The sequence below is a fragment of the Sinohyriopsis cumingii genome, chromosome 13, assembly GCF_028554795.1.
Source record: "Sinohyriopsis cumingii isolate HCF-2022 chromosome 13, ASM2855479v2, whole genome shotgun sequence".
Lineage (NCBI taxonomy): Eukaryota > Metazoa > Mollusca > Bivalvia > Unionida > Unionidae > Sinohyriopsis > Sinohyriopsis cumingii.
The window spans coordinates 42,319,868-42,342,328 of record NC_142973.1 but is presented as its reverse complement, the minus strand read 5'-3'; the positions used below and the strand labels follow the sequence as shown (position 1 = coordinate 42,342,328).

At 35.9% G+C, this 22,461-nt stretch overlaps 1 protein-coding gene across 2 annotated transcripts in view; it reads right to left on the bottom strand.

Moving 5' to 3' along the window:
- Positions 1–5,170: 5,170 nt before the first annotated feature.
- LOC149785290 (uncharacterized) overlaps positions 5,171–22,461 on the bottom strand; it is a 53,649-nt gene continuing 36,358 nt past the window's right edge. For both annotated transcript variants that reach the window (XM_089979165.1, XM_089979166.1), the window contains exon 6: positions 5,171–15,466. In XM_089979165.1, the coding sequence (XP_089835291.1) occupies positions 15,370–15,466 (97 nt within the window). In that variant the 3' untranslated portion in view covers positions 5,171–15,369. The remainder of the gene's footprint in view (positions 15,467–22,461) is intronic.

Sequence of the window (22,461 nt, the reverse complement as noted above, 5' to 3'; positions counted from 1 at the left end):
TAAACAATAACTACAGCATATAACAGATAGCTCTACCTTACTATAATATTAATAAGCAATCCAACTTACATAGGAAATTAAATAAGACAATACCATAAAACCAAAATTTACAATAAGAACCATCAATTGAAATCAATCTATACACAAAGTTAACTAAACCTAAAACTATAAATATCCAAACCTAAGGAATTAACAAAAGAAAGGTCTCAACTTAATAGTAACAAATCATTATTCCCACTTAGTCAAACAACTAGACAATATGACTCAAAACGAGTATACAAACTAAATGGCGCTCAACGCCAGAAAAAAAACCAAGATAGGCAACTTAACAATATCAGATAAATGTCACTCACCAACCAAACAGAAAACAATTCCCCAAATACATTAAGGAAAACTAGACACTAGCTTGAGTCCTTCAATAAAACAAATCCAACAAAAAAATCTAACATTCACTACCAGCTCCCCCACACAATCTGTTAATCGCAGCAATAAACGATCTTGACCCAACCTAACATATAGACTTCAAGCTCCCTGATTAGACATACGAATATGAGGAATTAGATGACACAATACCCACACTATATGTGGAACACATAATCCCACCCCCACCCCCGATTTGGACCAACACTTAGATGTCAAAACAACACTACCAACATACAAGCTACTTGAAATTCCCCAATCCAAAACACCAATTGGCATCCTATAAGCAAAGAACCAAAAGCCACTATTACCCCACCCAAACCACAGCTAAACCAACCTGTTGTAAACAATTCAGCAACCAATCTAAACGTAACAGCTCCAACTACAACTACACAGCAAAATTACTACCCGCCCCTCCACACTCAACACAGCAAAATCCAACAATAATGGAAAACAGGATGCCTCAAAGAATAAACAAAAAAATAAAAAATCCACAACAACCAAACCCCAGGCCCATCAGGGATCAATCAAGGTAATAAAACCAACGGCCAACCACCTAAAAAACCCAACCCTAAAACCAAATACCCTTCTACTATAGACAGCACCAGGGAACAAGTAACCATTTTAGGTAAAGGAAAGCTTCCTATGGAAGAAACAAACACCACCACTCCAACCCAAAACTGGGAAACATGATACAAGTATTAACAAACCCTCTCCCCCCGGCAACAACCAGGCAGTAAAACCAAGATTTGATTCACTGGAACATACGTTATGCATAAGCAGTAGGGACAAGCAACTGCTCCACCTAAGTAACAACAGCATTATAGACGCCCTTTCCCGAGCACACCGTGGGCAATTTAGGTTAATTAGACCAAAAACTGACTACCTAATTGTTCACTGCAGTACGCTCAACCAAAGTGGAAAAAGTCCTGCAACAAGAAATCCTATGCCACATTAGAGTTAAAATAGAAAGGCACCACAAAATACAAAATAAACCCGCTAAACCTGAAACCAAAAACCCCTCTGAATCCAAAACAGACAACAAAATTACCAAACCACTCCTAAATAAGAACTTCAAATCAGTACTAACCCTCAAAGGATATAATAAGGATCTAAATGACCAAACAATGTTTAAAAAACTCAATGAGAATGGTGCAAAATTAGAAAAAGCATACCGACTCAAAAATTGTAAAGGACTACCCACCACAAAAGCAGTTATAGTATCAAAAGAACCAATTACAACCTTGATAAAATTAGGTCCCTCCGGAGTAAGACACAGACTGGAACCTTTTGTCAACAAACCCCGATTATGCACCAACTGTCAACATTGGGGACACTACGACAACAAATGTCGATACAGATATAGATGCTGCCGCTACGAGGGCCAACAAAGAGAGGCATGTAAAAAGAGAATTATCAAATGCCCCAACTGCAGAGAACCACACCACACCAGAGCATCTGAATGCCTCTATACTATCAAAGAAAACCAAATAATTAACCTCATGAATGCCAAACATTTGACGTATCAGGCAACAAAAAATCTGTTGAAAACAGCAACACATCTTCTATCAAATAGGAACAAAGGAAGTCACCTAACCTCTCAACTCTAACCACAACAACAAAAAATCAACCTCCACAAAAAAACTAATCCGCCTCAAACTGTACCAAAATCTGAAACCAAATCAGCAGGAATGCAATCAGGAAAAAAATTAAAGCCATAACAATACCAAACAAAAAAAGTCATACCCCCCCCCCCAACAAGGTTATCAAAACATCATCACATGGCAGATGTGGATTTAACTGTTCAAAGAGATAATTAAATCTAACAGCACCAGACGCCCCATATTAGAAAACATAATAGAACACCTAAACTCATGTGTTACCAAACATTATCATGCTAAACTCACAATTATTCCTCAGACCACCATCATAACCACAACCACCACCAATCGCAATGGATAACACAACTAAAAAAAAATTACTATATGGCAATGGAATTGCAAGGGCCTATCCAAAAACATGCCTGAACTAATACACAAAATCATTAATGCAATCAATAAACCTGAATAATCTACCTCCAGGAAACACACTTACCAGAGAATCCGAAACATATACCCAAAATCGCCGGATACTCACCAGGCATATTCAAAAGTCGTAGCAGTGGGAAAAAGGGAGGAGGACTTGCAATATGTCTAATTGATTCCCTGCTCTACTCTGAAACATTAACGATCCTAATGCCAATTCGCATTTGGAATAGGTTCTGTTGTCATACTCTGATTCAGGGTCTTCTGTTTGGACCTTACGTCTATTACTAAAGTCTGCCGTGGTTGGGTTAAAGGCTGTCATCTTGACGACTGGTTGGTCGCTAGATGCGGGTCCCGGATATATGGTTGAATTTCCCGGGAAGGATGTAAAGTTGTCCAAGGCCCTCCGATGGGCCTCTTGCCTCCTCTTCGTCCGTTTTCTGTTTATCCGAGCCCTTGCTGCCTCCCATGTCCCAGTCATCTTTGTTATCCCACACCAATAAGAGTGTTGTTCTTTTCAATCCAGCTCTCAAGTTACATCTTGTAGCTAGAGCCTGGAGAACCCATGTGCTGGAATAGGTATACAAAAATTATGTGATAATTCAGCTTACCATTGATGATCGACGCCAGCTGCTTTGGGTTGTCTTCTGGAACTTTTTCGTGTAATGGATTTGTACGTAGATTATTCTTGTCACCATTGTGCATATCTTGCAAAGGTACACATTTAAGTTTGGTTTTAGCAGTACGATACAAGTTTTAAACTCCTCCGTAACCAGCCGCATGAGCAGGATTGTAGCAAATACTGGCTAAAAGTGTCTCCATGATTGGGTTGGCTGTTTTTCTTGCTGACGTCTCTCAGTAAGTCACCCACTGTTCGATACTGTTCTTATTTTGATGTTCGTATGGTACTTTTGGGGATTGTGACGAGGGTTCACGTGTCCTACGAGCAAAAGGAGTAGGAGTCGTCATCAGTTGATGGATAACGTTTTGCTTGATGCCTTTTTCACTTCTGTCTTCCTCCGTTTCTTGTGGGTTGTTTTTCTTCTGCAGAAGATTGTGTTGACATCGTCTTTTTGAACCAAGCTTTTATTTCTTCTCCTTTAAAAGTAGGGTGTTCCATCACTGTGTCTATGTCTGTTTTGTATTTCAATATGAAAGTCAGTGTACAAGAATTAAAACACACATAAGGCATACATCAATAGGGTACTAATCAAAATCACCAAAGTTTCATACACGTAAGTGTACAATGTTCCCGATCTATTTGTTACACGGAATCTGCGTAAACACTCTGGTGGTCTTCTAGTCTTTGTGGAATTCAATGTCTATGATTTCTCCGAGAAAGTAATTTATTCCTTCTTTTACACAAGTAGATTGCTATTCCATTGTGGACTTGAGTATTGATTCCAAAATGTGCATAAAAGTTTCAAAAATACCTAGTATGGAGTCCAAAAGATACTCAAAATTGACTGTATTTTTCCAAAAGTTTTCTGCACACTTTGGAATATGTTGGAATCAATACCGGATATCTTTGAATGTGTTCTCCTATTTTTGTCCGTAAAATGCAGGATTAGTCGAGATGTTTAATATATACATGTATCAATTATATTTGTTTTAAAGTTTTATTCGTTGATCCTTGTTTGCTTACTCGATTAAGTTACATGTCCTGATTAGTACCAGGTAAAAAGGATATCATTCCCTTGTATCAGTTGCTTAACTCAGTGCGTATCATTTTATTAAACCCAGTGTTGGATTTTATGCGCTCACGTTTGGTGTCAAGAGCCATTCATTTTTCAATCGTAAGCAGATCATTCACGAAATTGCTTTCTGTCTTCCCAATAATCTGATCCTAACCCGGATCATCTTGTTACACAGATCAGTGACTAATTCATACACCACTGCTGAACATTGAGGCGATACTTCTTTAGGGCGTTTTCTTTTGTTGTGTAACCCTCTAAATCTTTGTCCCCTGATATTATGTGTACCACTGTTACACGTTACGTATCATTGAAATTCTTCTTAGTTACGAGTACCTGATCAATATCTGACCATTTGAACACTTTTAAAACAATTGATCCTCTTATAGCATTCAGGTGCCACTGGTTAAAACGCCTATGTCATGAAGGATGCAATTGTTCTTTGCGTTTAACTGTAATCTGTAAAGTTCTTTGTAAATGTGTTCTTGCTGGTCAGGATGCAAATTACGAATGTTTCTTCTAAAGTATTCATAAGGATAATAATCATGGACACGCCTAAGGAAGGTTGTGAAAGTGCGAAAGAGATCAGACATGTTTCAGGAGAGCTGTGTCTTTTTACTCTCATTGGTGGTTCTTTACATTACAATAGTCAGAAACTCTGTATTTAGTCTCGTACTACCGATCAGACAAATCTGTCTCTGGCTATAATTTGCTACTGAGAATTCCTTCTGGATCTTTCGACCATAATTTGAACATCATGTTGTCTTTCACGGTCACAACAGCCAGGCAAAGCCGCATGAAACGAGTTCTTCTTTCATTTTCATTTCTCGACAGTGACATCAAATATGGACTAATTTACTGTTTACTATCACAAGTACTGACAACAGAAGCACCAGTATTTAAACAGTCAAGACTTAATACTGACAAGAGAAGCACCAGTTTGGAAACAGTCAAGACTTAATACTGTACTGACAAGAGAAGCACAAGTATGGAAATATTCAAGACTTAATTAAAAAAACAAAGCAATGCATGTACTGTGAATTCACGTTTATTCATTGGATATACATTTCTGTTAATATTTTTTTGCTGTAGGCCACAAATTTTAAAGACAATGCAAAATATACTCCTATGAATAAAACTGAACCCCCACTCACCCATCTGAGGTATATCTGGAAACTTCAGCAAAGTTCATTTTAGATGATGATACTCATTTCATCCTTGCTGCAAGGGAGGTGCATCTATGGCACAAATAAGGGCAGTTGAAAAAGCCCCCAGAAAATAAAGACCATTATGGTAGATTTTAGACAGTCTGAATTGAGCACATCCAATGCTGACTTACTAAATAGTCCACTCATTGTCAAAAAAAGGATGACAATCTATTTCCACTGCCTGATAGAAATGTCTTACTGATTTGTATTATGTCAGGCACCAATAGAGAACACATGGTCAATGATCAGAGATAGAAACTGTAAGAATGACAAGGTTTTTTACAACCAGTTTTTGTATAAATGACCCTGTTTTTTTGATCTGATACAGGTCCTTGGAAAGAACAGTGCTCAAGTAATAACAAATCATGTCACTTTCTAAAAATCAGAAATTATATGACATTAAATAAATACACAGTATATACACTTTAGCGGTAAATCAAAGTTCCTTAAGAGACACTACAGCCCTCCACATAAACCATTTTTTCTCACACCTATCAATGCATGGCGAGACACAAAAGCAGCAGCAAAATTAAGTTAAGAGTTTACAAAAATCTGAAAATTGTTTTGCATGTCCGACACATGGTTTAAACATCAATATATGGATGCAGATCAAGACAATGAGTTCCAAAGGACACTTGTCTTATGATGATACTGCATTGAATTTATTTATTCCCTTATTGAACATTAAGTTATGTACTAATCTAGACAGTGTAAAATGGAATAGAATGAACTATTTTTGTGGAACAGTTAAATAAACCATGTAAGAAGATATATTTTCAAATTGGACCAAGAATGTTGCTTCTATCTTGGCAAACTTGGAATATCTTTGGATGAAATGACTAATGGTTAACAAATTGCACAGGACTTGTTGTCAATGCAAACTTTCATCCATCAAGCACAAACAGGTTATTTATTTCTTAAAAACAATTTGGGATTTAAAAACATATTACTACGACTCACATGTTATAAAAACAAATATTTAATGGTTTTTCTACATTTTTTTGCATCTTCATCCATATTTGATGGTACATGAACATCATTTGTCTAATATACAAGCTTTTTATGCCATTATGAATTCTGTCAAATTTTTTAACAATTCTGTGGAGTATTTGTTTACAAATTATGTTTTTCGAAAATGTTATCTTAGTAACAGTGGCTATATTTTAGGCCATATCAGCACCACTGCTACATATTTCAAAGCACTTACGCTAGAACACTTTCTGTCCTATTTGGTAAAAAATGTTTTACTGAATTTCTGCAAAGAAGTCATTTAATGATTTGTCTATTGTCAGTAGAGAAAAAATTATTAAGATTTTAAAGTATTATTAACAACAGCCATACTTAATGGGTGAAGAGGCATCATTTGTGTAAACCTGAAATCCCTTCAGGCCAGGGTGCTTTTGGTCCAATGCTGTTCACTCATTTTTTCAAAATCATTCAACTTCTTTTTGTTTATTAATAAAAACAGCAATATTTGATGATGGATTACAATAAATTTATTAACTTTAAAGATAATCATGCCATAATACTTTTTGTCAATTTGGGTAAAAGTCTGTTAAGCAGCTTTCCAGTAGAATTTGTTGTAAAGGTTTATTTTTATTTCTTTAATGGTGGCCACTTTTTTTATACGGCTAATCGACATAATCTGAATAAAATTATATGCCATTATGCATGAGTGCTCTTTTTTATATTTGTAGTAACAGCAACCATATTTGATGGCAGACTGGCATGATGATACTTGGTCAGTATCATTTGTACAAATTTGAAAAAAAATTATGCTAGTGAGCTTTCTGACCAGTTTGGTTGAATTATCAGTTTTTAAGAAAATAATTTCCCTATGTTTCACAATGGAAGCCATATTTTAAGGCAGATTTGCACAATTTGAATAAAATTTACAGCCTTCAATGCCAAGGCACTTTCAGTCATTAGGTCAATTTTTCAATTTGTAATAATGGTGGCCATATTTGAAGGTAAGTCAGTATTATTTGTACAAATATTAAAACCTTTCATGCCATGATGCAATTTGCCAACCTGAACTAAACTGGTGAAGTGGTATTTGAGAAAAGTTTACAATAACAAAAGTTGGTGGGTGCAGGATGGACACTGCATGACTGATGCATGGTCATACCAGGCGCTCAGATAGTCTTATGGACAGGTGAGCTAAAAATGAAAATGAAAACTGTTCTTCTCAGATGTGCTAAGTTCATTAATATCAACCACTAACAAAATATTGCACAAAAGATGGCAGTTGAAAGTTTTCTATCCTTTCAAGGAACATACTGTAATGGTATGACTCTGTTTTCTTCTAACATATATGTACATTCCTATCACATTTCAGATATTTCATTACTAATGGCAAACACATTGTTAACAGATGTAACAAAATTTCACGGAAAAATAATCAATATTTATTTTACAATTAATGAAATTCTATACAAATATATTATATCATGCATAACTAATTTTTGAACTGTCTGTTTCATAACATTACAGACAATTTTTCGTTTGTGTATAGTAGGTTTTACTATCAATTTATTTTTGAGAGGTGAAGATTTGACTTCAAAAACAGCCTTTTCAGTGAAATATCCCTAAATAAATGAAAAATATTGTCTTAACAATTTCATCCGTAACTTATTTTTCTACATGTCGTAGCATACTCAAGATGCTCATTAGGCCCAAGAACAAAGTTTATTTTTACTTTAATCCAATATGATGAAGGAATATTAAATCCATCACCACAGGATAACGCAAAGACGAAAATTCTCTCATTAAAATCTGAAGCTTTATCATAACATCTCATAGTTTCAAGTGCATAATTCATTTGCAATGCTTTGCAGGAAAAGTGCTGATCTTTCAATTCGATTTGCTCAGATGAGCCTTAAACATAGGAACTCGTAAGCTTGAAGATGGCTCCTAACAATGTTGACATGAAATGCTTGAAATACAGCTTCTTCAAGGTCTAATCAATAGAAGTATCATCCAATGGAAAAGATATTAAGTTGATTGACAAGGATCATAATTCTCTCTTTAATTGATGAGGAAAACCCATACAAGGCACAGTTAGGACTATGAAGCAATGTTCATATCCAGCTGCATCAAAATATTTTAAATGGTTATTGAGCTATGTCAATTACAATTAATATCCCATGTAAATATATTGTGGATTGACAAGGAGCATAACTCTGTCAAGAATTACATCAAAATATGTTGAACGTTTCTTGAACTATGCTAATTTTAAGTTGCATTCCATGTTTCCAAGTGAAAATGAGCACTTGCCTGACAAGGGACATAACTAAGTCCAAAATGGAGTAGAGAAGACTAAATCCATACAAGGCATATGCAAGTCTAATGGACAATATTCACAACAAACTGCATCAGAATACGCTGAATGTTTCTTGAGCCAAGCCAGTTAATCAAGACATCCTATATAAATATGCAAGAAAATTGTAAAGGATCATAACAAATGTTAAAAGGCACATCTAGGCATTTGAAACAAGAAACCCATCAAATTGTACAAGAATATTTTGAATGTTTCCTGAGCTATAATGGCTACAAAGATCTGTTGTAGTGGAGATTCAAAATTGATGGAAACAAGGACATTAACTTCTCGAAAATTGGAAAAGTCAAAACCTCTAAGAAGTACATCTATGTGTAATTAAAAACTGATGAACCAACTGTCATCCAATTATGTGTAAGCATTTAAGAACTATGGTTGTTACAAGAAGTGTGAACAGATGGATGGACAGAAAAGTTAATTACTATGGTGCTCTCACATCTTAATGTGGGGCCTTAGTTAAATAATTGTAAAGATACATAAAAAATATTAGTGTAGCGGTTTCTGTTTACCCAATAACAATTTAGGTCATGCACAACAGCAATAAGAAGATATACCATGATGTCTTCTGACTGAGCATTTTCATTCAACATGAATGACTGATCTATTTCAGTGTAATATATAACTGCATAACTGATTTATAAAATCCGATTCTCAAATAAAGCTACTTACACATAAAACTATGTTATACAGCTACAAATAAATCACAGCATTTGTTTCATCCAATAATAACTACAGCATTTATATACTAAATAAATCAACAAAGTACATTTTCACTAAAAACAAAATAACCTTTGAAAATGGATGACTACAAATACAAGTAAATAGGCTTTAATTGATTATATGCTGTCTTTTGCGCATCTCTATCATGATGAAAAAACTGAAATGAGCACTAATCACATTCTCAATCTATAAATAGCTGGAAGTTTGGTATTTTGTGTAAAAAACAAGACAGACATAGAGAATAAAAGTTCTTGACTCATTATCTAATCCAGATGATTAAAATATACAATAATCTTGCATCGATTCCAATCTTTGAGAAGTGTGCAAGCGTGGGGGCAATTCAGGCAAAATAGCTGCAAGTGAAACAATGCTTGTCCTTATGCCTTCCCTAGTTATCCCTACCAGGTTATCAAGTTCCCTGGGTTTTTTGTCCTTGATCTGATTCCTGCCTTTGCTGTCTCACGAGATGACATTATGTGAACCTCCCCGAGCTTCAGCGAATAAATCCCCCTGTGTGGCCTTATCACATATATTCGTGAAGGACCTTTCTTTCAAGAACAAATATAACTCCTTGCCACAAGTTGTCAGTAGTTGGTCCCGAAGCAAGAAATCGATAAGACCCTCAAATATCTTGACGACTTTACCACATTCCACCCATCACTGTAAGTAACTGCACGTCCTACCGATGAAGTGGGTGAATGTCTCACCTCTCTCAGGTTTTCTATACTTGAGCTTCTTGCGAAACCCTTGCTCAGTTAGCTCACATTTCTTCAGAAGTGTTTCTTTCAATGCAAGGTAATTTAGCAAATCATCAGCTAGTAAATGCGAATACATGTCTAATGCTTTACTCTTCAACAATGTGCTAAGATGAAGTGACCAATCATCTTTCTTTCATTTTTGTACAGTGGCATACCTTTTCAACCTGTTTAGATAACTATCTATGTTATCTTTGTCTTCTTCAAATGGGGGTAATTTTGGACCTCTCAGTTTAGAATCCTGTTCCCCCTCCCTTTTGGTTGGCAATAGCTCTTCTTTGATACTCCCTCTCCCTATTTCTATCTTCTATCTCCAAAGCCTCTAACCTCACTTGTTTTTCCCTTGCTAACTTCCTATCCTCTACTTCTTTAAGCAGTTCTACCTTTTCCCTTTCTGCTTGCTTTTCTATCTTTTCCCTCTCTTCCCTTTCCCATACAATCCTTTCCTTTTTGGCCTGTTTTTCTAACTCCATCTTCTTCTTAAAAGCCATCTTTTTTCTTCGGCTTCCTTTCTTTCCTGCTCTACCTGTTGCTCTATCTCTAATTTCTCCATTTCGATTTCCCTCTCATTTAAACATCTGATCCCTTTCTCATGCCTGTTCATGACGAACAAAATTTTTGAAAGACTCCCCCTCATTGCCAAACTGTTTCCCCAGTTCCACAAGTTCTTTCATTGATGACATTTCAAAAATCTGATATGACCAACCCAAAATGCACTACTATGCAAAAATGCATAATTACTATAATTTCCGCAAACAAATTATTTTCCTTCTCAGAAGGCAACGAAAACATGAAATGTGTAAAATAAATTAACGTTATATGGCTACTTAACCTCATTGACTTGTCAAGAATGTCTGAAACACAAAAAAGAGCATACAAGAATAATAAAACAATAATTGTAAAGCTCTGTTAAATCTGAGATGATCCCACTTCTGACACCATTTGCAATTATGCAGAAAAGGTGAACCTGAATTCATAATTAGGTTAGACATTTTATTTTATTCATCACTGGACAAATTTTACATCCTGCAGAGTGAATATACAGGCAGAAATGAAACTTTTCTTCAGATATTCAGCACTCCAGGTGTGACTTGAGTGTAAATAACATTTCTGATGAGAATTTCTGTGATTTTATATTGCATCTGCATGCTTTTATGTGATACCAACCAACAAGGCAAAACCACAAACTATTTGTAGCAAATGTTTAGGTGATCAATTTCACATGCAAAGTGGGCATGCACAGATAACCACAAAAATGGTACATCATGAAAACTAGTACTCAGCCAGTATATCTTTCAAATATAATAAGACATAATTGGAAGCTTGGCATGATAATCAACCATCTTTAAAGTAATAAAATCTAATGGAAACTTAAATATTTATTATAATGTCCCATTAAAGAAAGAATTCACTTCTCATTTATTTTTTTACTCTTGCTATAACTATTCCTTAAAATTAGTGTTCAATTAATAGCCATATAAAACTATATTAAGATATGCAATCATGAACAGTGGATTATGATGGAATAAATGCAAACAGTACTGCTACTTTTCTGCTCACCTCAAGAAATTATTGTAAAAATGTTTACTAAAAGGAAATAGTATTAAAAATGTATTTGTAGTACAAGGATGACCTTGCCCCCTTGTTTGAATGAGTGAATTAAGTAGAAATGACAGATTTCTGGCAGAATGTAGTCCTACACAAATCTGATGGTACAATGTTTAAAATCATTGGCAAGTCAAAAGTTTTATCAACAGTGTACTCAAGTTGCAAACAAAATGTAAACAAAAATGTCATTCAATCATGAACATTTTACTACAAGTGTCACTGGTGTCAAAATGGAATTGATCTATCTCAATATAACTTAGAACTTATCCATATTGCAAGGATAGCATGTATTTCAAGTGGACTGCCTTATTTCTGACTGAGTCTACGCTTTATTTACATTTGTGCAGAACTTATGCATATCAAACTGTATTTATCTGTATGAATATCAAAAGATTTAAAATGGGTTTTTTAAAAATATATAAGTGTAACACTTATTTAAAAAAATCACTGAAACATGAAAACAACATTCTCATCAAAAGCTGTGGGACATGAGGTCTCTACAAGAATTTTATATACAGTCCATACATTTAACACCGAAAAGGGGCATAACTCTGAAAAGCCCAAAGATCATAGGTACAGACGGATATGAACAAAATCATCCAGAGACGATCATGTCTGCCAATTTCAGGGCAATTCATCAAAAGCTGTGGGACTACTGCACTCTAAGAATTATCAAATATATTGTCAGTTATTAGCAAAAAGGGTCATACCTCTCTAAAACAAAATGTATCAAAGCATGATGATAGAACCATATGTGCATAATAACCTCATATCAATAATGTCTGCCAAGTTTCAATACAGTACATAGAAAGATGAAGGGCTAGTTGTACACATATGAATTATCATAAAATCATATAACAGGAAGAAAGAAAAAATTAGCACTAAAAAGGGGCATAACTTTGGAAAAATACATTACAACATGACAACAGCAATATGGACATGTTCACATGTCAGTAATATCTAATAACACAATCCATGCAAAGATGAGGGAATAGTTGCACATGGCATGTATACACATACATATGGGATGGACATACAAGTCCAATGCTATATGCTACTGCTATATTTAGAGGCAGTGGGTTTGCACACAAATTTAATGACTTGATGAACAAACGTAAATAATTTGCTCTGAAATTCAACACTATATGACTTGTAACATCCACTGTTCTATATACTTACAAAAGGCTGTACCATACATACTGGTCAGAAAGAAAAAAAAGTTAGGGGGGGGGGGCAAAAAATGTCATTGAAGCAATGTTGGGAGCATGTTTTTTTTTTATAATGACCATGTCATATCTTGCAATTCTTAATAATGTTAGATCCAATGGGCAGATACTAATGTACCTTAATAACATTACTCTATTTTACTAAACAACTCTGTGAAACTTCCATCCAATCTAAAGGTCTGTTCATAAACAATATATAGTTTCCATTTACAAGAAAACGATTCCTGAAATAATGAACCATACTAGTCAAAGGAGAGACAAATCAGAGGCAACATTCTAATGAATGATAGTTATTTAAGTTAGATTTTTTTAAAAACTTGACCCAGATCCACTTTTGTGCCATACGCACTACTACACACATCAATTTAAATTAGATTTTGGGAATTAAAGCTGGTTGAAGACAACTGCAGCATTACTGTACAGTGTGATCACGATTTACGCAGTCTCAATTTATGTGAATTTGAAATAACACGAGATGGTGAAAAATGTGAAAAAGATTGCTACTATTGAGATAGATTGTGCCACCATCGCAGGCAACCATTACGCACAATGCCCAGCTCTTTTACCCCCACCATTCTGTTTATTGAGGACTCAGTGCTGTGTACGTATGTACATGTACAATTTTTTTGTTACAATTTTGGAAGGTTATTAGTGATGGCAACTAAAAGAAAAGCAAGTGATAGTGTGAAGAGACCAAGGAAGGCTATTTCTTTAGAGGATAAACTTGAAGTAATGAAAAGGTATGAAGCAGGTCAGAGTACCACCATGATAAACCATACTTTGAACCTTAGTGAAAGTACATGTAGAACAATACATATACATGACAGTGCTGAAAAAAGTATGAAAGCCGGAACCTCCCTTTCGAACCAGAAAAGTTGCTATACCCACCACAACATAACGGACAGGATGAAAAAGGATGTTGGCAACGTGGCTTAAAGAACTCTACTGTTCAACGCAGATTTCGTTTTTAATAACATGTACATATGTTCTGATTAAAATTCATAATTTAATGTTTTTATTTTGTTTCCTATGCTTTAAGTTCGTTTCCATATACTTTTTATGAAAACTTTTATTATATTTTTATTTTAATTCTACATTGCAGAAACATCCCATAATTTTAATATACTGAATTTATATGGAGAAAATAATCTAAATTTACGTTAATCTCAAATTATGCACGCGCTTCAAAAATGTAACCCAAGCATAAATCGCAATCACACTATACATGAAAGTGAACAACTGAAAAAAGCAGTAACCAAGACTGTGGTTGCACAAAATTTCTCTATTTTTTTAAAACTAAATTTGAGATTCAATATAACTGCAATTAAAATACTTTTGATAATACTGACATTTTAGAGTTAGATAAGCTTAAAAAAGAGAGACTGTAGTAAGGATGATAACTCAGTATTAAATATGTGTATGATGGATTTTTTTGAATTCTTTTAAAGAGATCTGAGGATCTCTTCAAAATCAGAGACTGTCCTAAAATTTTCCTCAGAGAAATAATGACTATTTATAGGTGAATTAATGATACTTTGATTCATTTTTAATCCACGATACCAGATGAATGTAAAGTGCAGAAAACACTGTTGACAACCAAGTTAATAAAAAGGACATTTAGAAATCTTAATTGGAGGATGAGAATTTGAGATGTTTAGTGAAATGAAGTCAGGATCTGACATGCAATAATGTGTAACCCCATACCATGCCAGGTCTATGACATTTGCTTAAAATCTTAAGTGGAACAGAGCAACCCCTAATCTGTTACATTATGCAACTTCTATTTTCAGTTATACATATATTTTATACACAAGATATAATAAGTAGTCAGAAATTGACCAATAATCTGATATAAATGCAATTACATGTACTATGTATTTCAAGGATTATGAAATAAGTGAACTGCAAATAATGACAAGCTCAATCAGGGCACTGCCACAGCATTTTATACCAGAACCAGGACTGATACCCAGGTTATTCAAGAATAAAATGTACATAGGGCAATATTGCTAATCCTACACAAAAAGGTTGGCTAAGAGATGCCTAAAACGAAAAATAAGATTTCCTTGTTTTTTAAATGTGCAGCAACTGATAAAAAATAACCCATGATGGAGTTATGTGTAGGCATTAAGTTACTTAAATTCTTTTCGTAGGTATCCTGATCTTGAACAACACAAGATATATATTTGCAGTGCTGTAGAAAAAATCTGAATAAGCAATATTGAAAGTATATGATAATAAAATAGGCAGGGCACCTCAAAGAAAGAAGTAACGCATATAATGAACCCAGGGGTCCTAAGGGCCTCTGGTCTTGGAAAGCTGGTGCAAACACTGATTGATCACAAAACATCAATAAGGTACAAGATAAGACTGTTGTTCATTTTTTTAACTTCTTCTTAGCCAACATTTTCAACCTCAGTTCTTCTTCCTCTTTCCTCATATCTTCAAGATCCTCCTGCAGACCAATGCGAGCACTGAAGAACAAAAATAATATATCACAATGATACGAAGAGTCACAAATGTAATGTACTTTCAATATCACAAAGTTAACCATGTGGTGATGGAGTCTTGATGTAAAATTTTTAGATCCCTTACCCAGCTGAGCAAGTTCTCACTGAACTTAGTTGCACTGACCAAACCAATCATTGTCCAGACCTATTTTATGGATAAAAATATAAAAATAAACAAATTTGAGCAAAACTTATACTTTATAATCTTTTCATATAAATCCCTGTACAGAATAATAAGTATTCCTCACCGAGTATCTTACAGTTCCATACAATATACCTAAAGCCAATAAATAAATATACATATAAAAACACATATTTTATTAAATTATGTTTTTCGGAGGATATTTAACTGATTACATCAGGCCAAAACAAAAGTGTGTTTCAGGTTGGCCAACCATCTCTAGCACTCTTTTCTCCTAGATTAAAAAATAAAAAAATGTAACACATTCAAAATTTAATTTTAAAAATTCCAAAACTTGATTAGTGCATCTAACTGAGCTGCTTTTGCCCAATGCTTTAAGAGCTTAGTACATAATATATACTAATCATTATAATATATACATACAGTAGTCCCCCTCTTGAACGCCCCCCCCCCCCCGACCAGTGGCCACCCGCTCCTTGCGGCCAGAATCCGTTGGCACTGACGAGTTTGTGTTCAAAAGTACCCCTCGCGAAAGGCCACCCAGCTAACGTGACCAGTGGCTAGCATATTAGTGCAATAATATAAAATTTATCCCTCACATGCGGCCGCATTTTATTTTAATATGTATCCAGAACCAGTATTTTATTCATAACGTGTGTTAAGTAATCCGATTTATGTTTCCCGATGTCAGGTTTTCGTTATTGAAAGAAGTGTTGACTAAAGTACATGTACCACTAAGGTTAATATTATATCATTTACGCCTCATGAGAAGCCACATTTATTCCATAAAGCCGAGAAAGACTCAAATTTTAATCCATACAAAAACGTAAGTACATGTAATCCAATTAGCGTTACTGCCGTGTTATCATAAGATGTCCGGTTTAGTCACTGATAATTGTTAAGATTACAATTACTGAACAGTAGTAACAGCTGAAAAGTGGCAGTATCAATGTACAATACACAAGTCAGCAAGAAAATGGTTTGATAGCCTTTATGGCTTCCCTTAGTAAGATGTTGAGCTTGATGACTTTGATAATTAGTGGCTATTACTACTGACAAAAATTGTCAAAATTACAAATCCTAACGGCCGCGAGGTCAAATCTGCGTGATGTTAATGGTACATATCGTAGCCGTTTTGGCTTCTCTCACTTAGTGTAAAAAATGTATAAAAACAATAGGGTACCATACTGCGACTAACGAATCACGTGACAAGATCACTTCCTTTATAAACACACGGCAATTTGTTTAGATACATACAAAATTGTTTTATCAGTATTGTAGTTGGCAACATGAATAACTTACTGCAAAAAGATCAACATGTCATCAAAGAAAAGAAAAATTCTCAGTTTAGAAGTGAAAGTGAAATTAATTCAACTGACCAAGATGGGGGGGGGGGGTTGGTTGAGGATCCTTGCAGAAAACTATTGTCGGAAAGACACTGATAAACAATATTGTGAAAGATAAGGAAACAATTCTGCAGAAGTGGGAAGGTGAAATGGCTGGAGAAAGGAAGGTTGTTTGAGCTAGGAGATGTTTATATCCTGATTTGAATGACAAGAAAAAGCAACAGTTTTGTCAGTTGAATTGGGATATGACGACGTTACCGAAAGTAACGGATGGTTGCACAGATTTCAAGTGCGACACAATATTAAGTGTTCTGTATTAGTTGAGAATCAGCTGATGTTATTAATGAAGACTGGAACAAAAGACTAAACGATATATGCATGGGATATGACAGCATGGATATTTTTAATTGTGACGAGACTGGTTTGGTTTTTAGACTGTTAACAACAAAGTGACAGATGATGTGATTTGTAACATAATTATAAAGACAGTTTTAAAACTATATCAATGGTTATTCATAACATTCTTTTGAAAATGATGAAACAGTTTGTTTTACATTTATTTCACAACATGCATGTGATTTTTTAATGAAAATATTAAATGTTTTAGAATTAAATGTACTTGTGACTTTCTTCATATGTATTTACTATTCACATTTGTCATCCCTCTCTAGAAAGGCCACCCTCATTATAAGGCCACTTCCCTGCTGCAACAGGGGTGGCCTTATGAGAGGGGGACTACTGTATAATGTTTTTTTTAAAAAAAACACCTACTCTAATTTTAAAACCAGTACAATAGGAAATACATTATATTTTTTTGGCCTTATTATCAGAAGCAGCTCTGAAAGACAATATTGGCCTTTCCTGTTTAAATACCATTCTTTCCAACCCTTCTTACCACTACTACAGTTGGTTACTCAACTTAAGCTGGAGCTATACCTCAACAAGGATGCTTGCATTTGAAATGAGGTTTGGGAGGTTTTAAAAGTAATGTGATCAGGTCAGTATTCTCAGAGAAACATTATAAACAAATGTGCTTTCTCCTTTGAATTCTTTCTCCAATCAAATAAATGTTATGAGAATAGGCAATAGGAGGAGGCAATGCTAAGCATCATACCACTACCATGGTCACCCTTGAGAAAATAATGGAATTCTTCTCTGTATTAAGGTAAACCACACTCTTAATACAAGACCAACACAACTGATCGGAAACAAAAGAAACCAAATCATTTTTCTCACCAAGTGTGTGTGTGTGATTTGGATTTTTACCATAGGTTTAACAATTTTTCAGTCATACTGCTATGATGTCTGCAGTGTGAAAGTTTATAATGTCAAGCACTGGGGCATCATGCCGCAGACATGTAACATGATGTCCCACCCAGTCACATTATCCTGACACCAGGCCGACCAGTCCTAACACTAACCTCTTAACGCTGAGCGCCAAGTGAGGCAGCTGTTAGTGCCATTTTTATAAGTCTTTGGCATGACCCAGACAGGGTTTCAAATCTGCAACTTCCCGCATCCAAGGCAGATGCTCATACCATTAGGCCACCAGAGCAGTCCTAATAAAATCCCATGTAAATCAGCAAAAAAGAGCAGTTCAATGCCCATGGTAAGGCTGTACTGACTTCTTGGTCTGGTTATGGTCTGAGCCACTGGGCCTACCAGAGTCAATTCACAATGCTAGATCATGCAGATAAATGTTTGAAAAGGTTGACTGCGTGTACCAGCCAATAGCATCTATTATGTCTCAGATCACTACATTTTGTCTGAATGTGAGATTTGCAGTGAAACGTGTATTTTCTTGAGCTGAGATTTTCATGAAGCATCTTTGATCTTTTGATATCTCAGAACAGGTAGAGCTTATTACACATTTTAGCCATGATGTCAGAACTTGAGTTGTTATATCCTCTTTCACCCTGCTTGACTGGCAGACAGAGGTGTTGCCAGGGTGTACTTCTCAGTTTGCTTCATGCAGTGTTTGAGGACATGGGCCAGGTCTTGCATCACTGGATATTTAGACTGATTGATAGAGGCAAGGGCATGGCTGAACAATCTTTGAACACCCAATGAAGATAACTGTTCTTTGCTACAGAGCCTGGTTGCATCATCAGGACCAGAAAACTATCTTAACTGGAGAGTTTGTGTTCAATGAAAGGGAAGGTAACTCACTCAGTCTGCATGCCAATGCTAAAGCTATCAAGAAGCTCATTTTGTATGATAGTAGCGTCAAGAAGGTGCTGGTTATGGGCTCAAACTCTGAATTAAACCATCTGAACAAGCATGACAAATTCCACTTGGGAAACAGGGTAAGAGATGGCCAGCTCAAGTCAAAATTGGTTAATAGGTCTGATAAATCCTTATCATGATGAATATCTGCTGTACCATGATACCTGAAGAACGTGTCTGAGACCATGGAGCAGTGGTCTTTGATCATAAAGGATTACCAATTCTGGAAGTGAGGCACTCAATGGAATGCTGCTACTTGTTTTTCACCAGCCTTTGAAAAGAAAACCCTGCCTTGTAAAAGACCTTCCATCTCACAAGATTCCCTCAAAATGAGAAACCTTCATTTTTTTCCCTTTGTCCTCCCACCTACGCTAGCCAAGGTTCCGATAACCCTATCTACTCTGTCCTTTGTCCTAGCAACATATATTGGATTTAATTTGTTGCCTCCCTTAGTATGTAATTCCAACTAACCAACAGCATGGTGCATTGTACATCAGCCGAAAACGGTGGGCAATTGACCTAAATAGGATACTTTGTAAGTTTAACATCCAAAGTATGACTACGTATGAAAGGTAAGCAATTACATGTCTGCTTGAGTGAAAGGTATTTGTGCAAACATAGACTGGCACTGGAAAAGTCCTTATTTATCAGTCCATTCAAGCTGTGTGCTCCCTTGTTTTGATCACGTAGGAATGGTGTTCAAATTTGAACAACTTAATTTTGATTGGATGAATTGGCCTGCAGCTGAATTAAATGAAATTCACAGACTCGAACCTCAGAAATATCTGCTTGATAGGCCAAGGTGTAGATAAGTTTATCAGAACCTTGGCTAGTGAAGATGTCGCCCTCCTGACAAGAGACAGGCTTAAAGAAGTACAGACATGGATTAAACACAAAAACACAACTGACTTAAAGTGTGCCTATGACACATGCCGGCGACACAGGAAAGATGCTACATTGTTTGAGACAGGAAAGATACTACACTGATTGAGATCATATTTTGTTGATTGAGTCAACCATAAAAGAGGTGTCATTGGGATAGCAGGGTCATCTGCAAAGGGTGCATGAAAAGGCGTTAAAGGAGATTCAAAACTACTGCTGCATTGAGCAGACAGTGGATTTTTTTATATAAATCTCTCGACAAAAATAAACATCTTACCTGAAATTGTCTCTGCAAACTAGATCATGCTTTGCATAACTGCTGGAGGCAAACATGGTTGTGGTTGTTTAAAAATTTCAAAAAGGGAAAAAAGATCATTTCTGTCCTTGACCAAAGAGAAACTTACCATGTGTTTTTAGAGGATGTTGTTGAGATACAATGCTGTCAATGTTAATGAAGTTGACCGGAAGAGAGTAACCATACATTTGATTATCTTGGTGACTGACTGATCTTGCCGTCTCCATTTGGAATCTAAGTGGAACTATGTTCTTGTTGAATCGGCTGATATCTAAGATTTTTGTTTACATTGTGTACTAGAAACATCTTGGAGTAAAACCCTGGAGAGTCTAGTTTGTGAACTAGCTCCACTATCCACATGTGGATTAATGTCCAAATCTTTTGTTTAAATTCAAACCTTCTCCAGATGTATCGCATGTTTGTCACAGAAGGTGAAACTAAAAAGACAGCAGGATGATTAAATGAAATCTGAAGCTGGTCCAAAACAACTCTGGTTGCCCATTTGTTCTTGAAAACAGGTTGATCCACACAGTTCAAAAATGAAGGAGTCGAGCACCAATCGGAAGGATGCTGGCAGTCAGAGTAGCAAGTCCACATCAGCTGTTAGGTGGGGTGGTGAAAAAGAAACCCTGTTTACCTTCCCCTTTATTCGACTGCCTCTGGAATTATTGGGACTGCTGCCACCTGAAACTGGTCTGAGGTCAAAATTGTTTACTTTGAGCAGAAATCAGCCTGTTATCCAATGGCCAGTGATCGTCTCTCCACAAAGGGCTGAGACTGATTTGGCCTGAAAGAGGTGCAGGTAGCAAGTCAAAATGAAAAGGAGTTCTTGTGATTTTGCTTGCATATCTCATTTTTCCACAAAAAAGCAACAGCATGCCATTGGATGCTAAAAAATGGGCAAGACATGATGTGGATTAAGGGCAGATGAGCACAGGCAGTTATATAATTTCACAAGATCCAGGTTAACTGAAGCCATCACAGAATTAGCTATCATATGGTGTACTACCTCCTTTTTATCCATTTGAAAAATTGCTAGCAAAGCTAAGTCTAGCATAGAGGAAGCAGTGACCATGTTTTACACTAATCTGGACGTGTTGTGCAAAATATTTCTATCCACCTTATAAAACAGCAGACTGGTCATATTGACCACCACAATATTCTTGTCAAAGGATAGCAGTTCAGTGCTGAATGTCAGCAAATGTGTGCATTACCAGTATGGACAGAACAATGCTGGTAGCTGGATTTCAGGAAAAAAAAGAAATGGAGGTGCCTGGGTCCCATATTTTATCAGTCAGGCAGTCAGAGATTTCCGTGGCATTTGCTGGCTATGGAAGAAGACACAAGGATGGCTGTATGTTGTCGTCTTCCTGATCTACCAAAGCCATGACCATACAGACCTGGCTTGCAGCTGATGGAGCTGGGCACTCAAAAAAAAAATGGCAGAACTACAAAGATTTCCTCCACTGCCAATTTAAACTGCATTCCATCTGCTCCATTGTAGAATTAGTGCACAGCAAGTCATCAGGCTTATCACCAAAATCACTGAGAAGGTTGTCCTGATTAGGCATGCTGTCAACATAAGAATGTACCATTCTGGGGAACCGGAATTGTAGTGCTATTGTCCCTGTGTATGGTTTGTTTATTTCCCCAAAGGGTAAACCATCAGCAGCTGGTAAAGTGCCATGATATGTATTGATATTAAATGTGTTGGCTGGTAAGCTACGCTACAAGTGAGATGAATATGGAGCAACAAACACTGCAACAAACAGAGAAGCTCAAAATGAATGTAAGTCTCAAACTCCAAAACCTGGCCCCTCTATCATTAAAATTGACTCAAATCCTTCCTGAAGAAAAACTTGGACCACTAGTTTCAAGTAGTATTTCTGGGTTTGAAGTAACATTTTTATCTCAAAATGCCACGTAAAGTTTTATGCTGGAGAGGCTGGAGCTCTGTGTGAGATAATGTTTGAATTGTGTGTCTTGAAAAGTACCATATTTTACCTCGTATATAAACACATCCGCCTGTGACAGCCTAAACTCACCTTATTTTCTAACAGATCAAGGT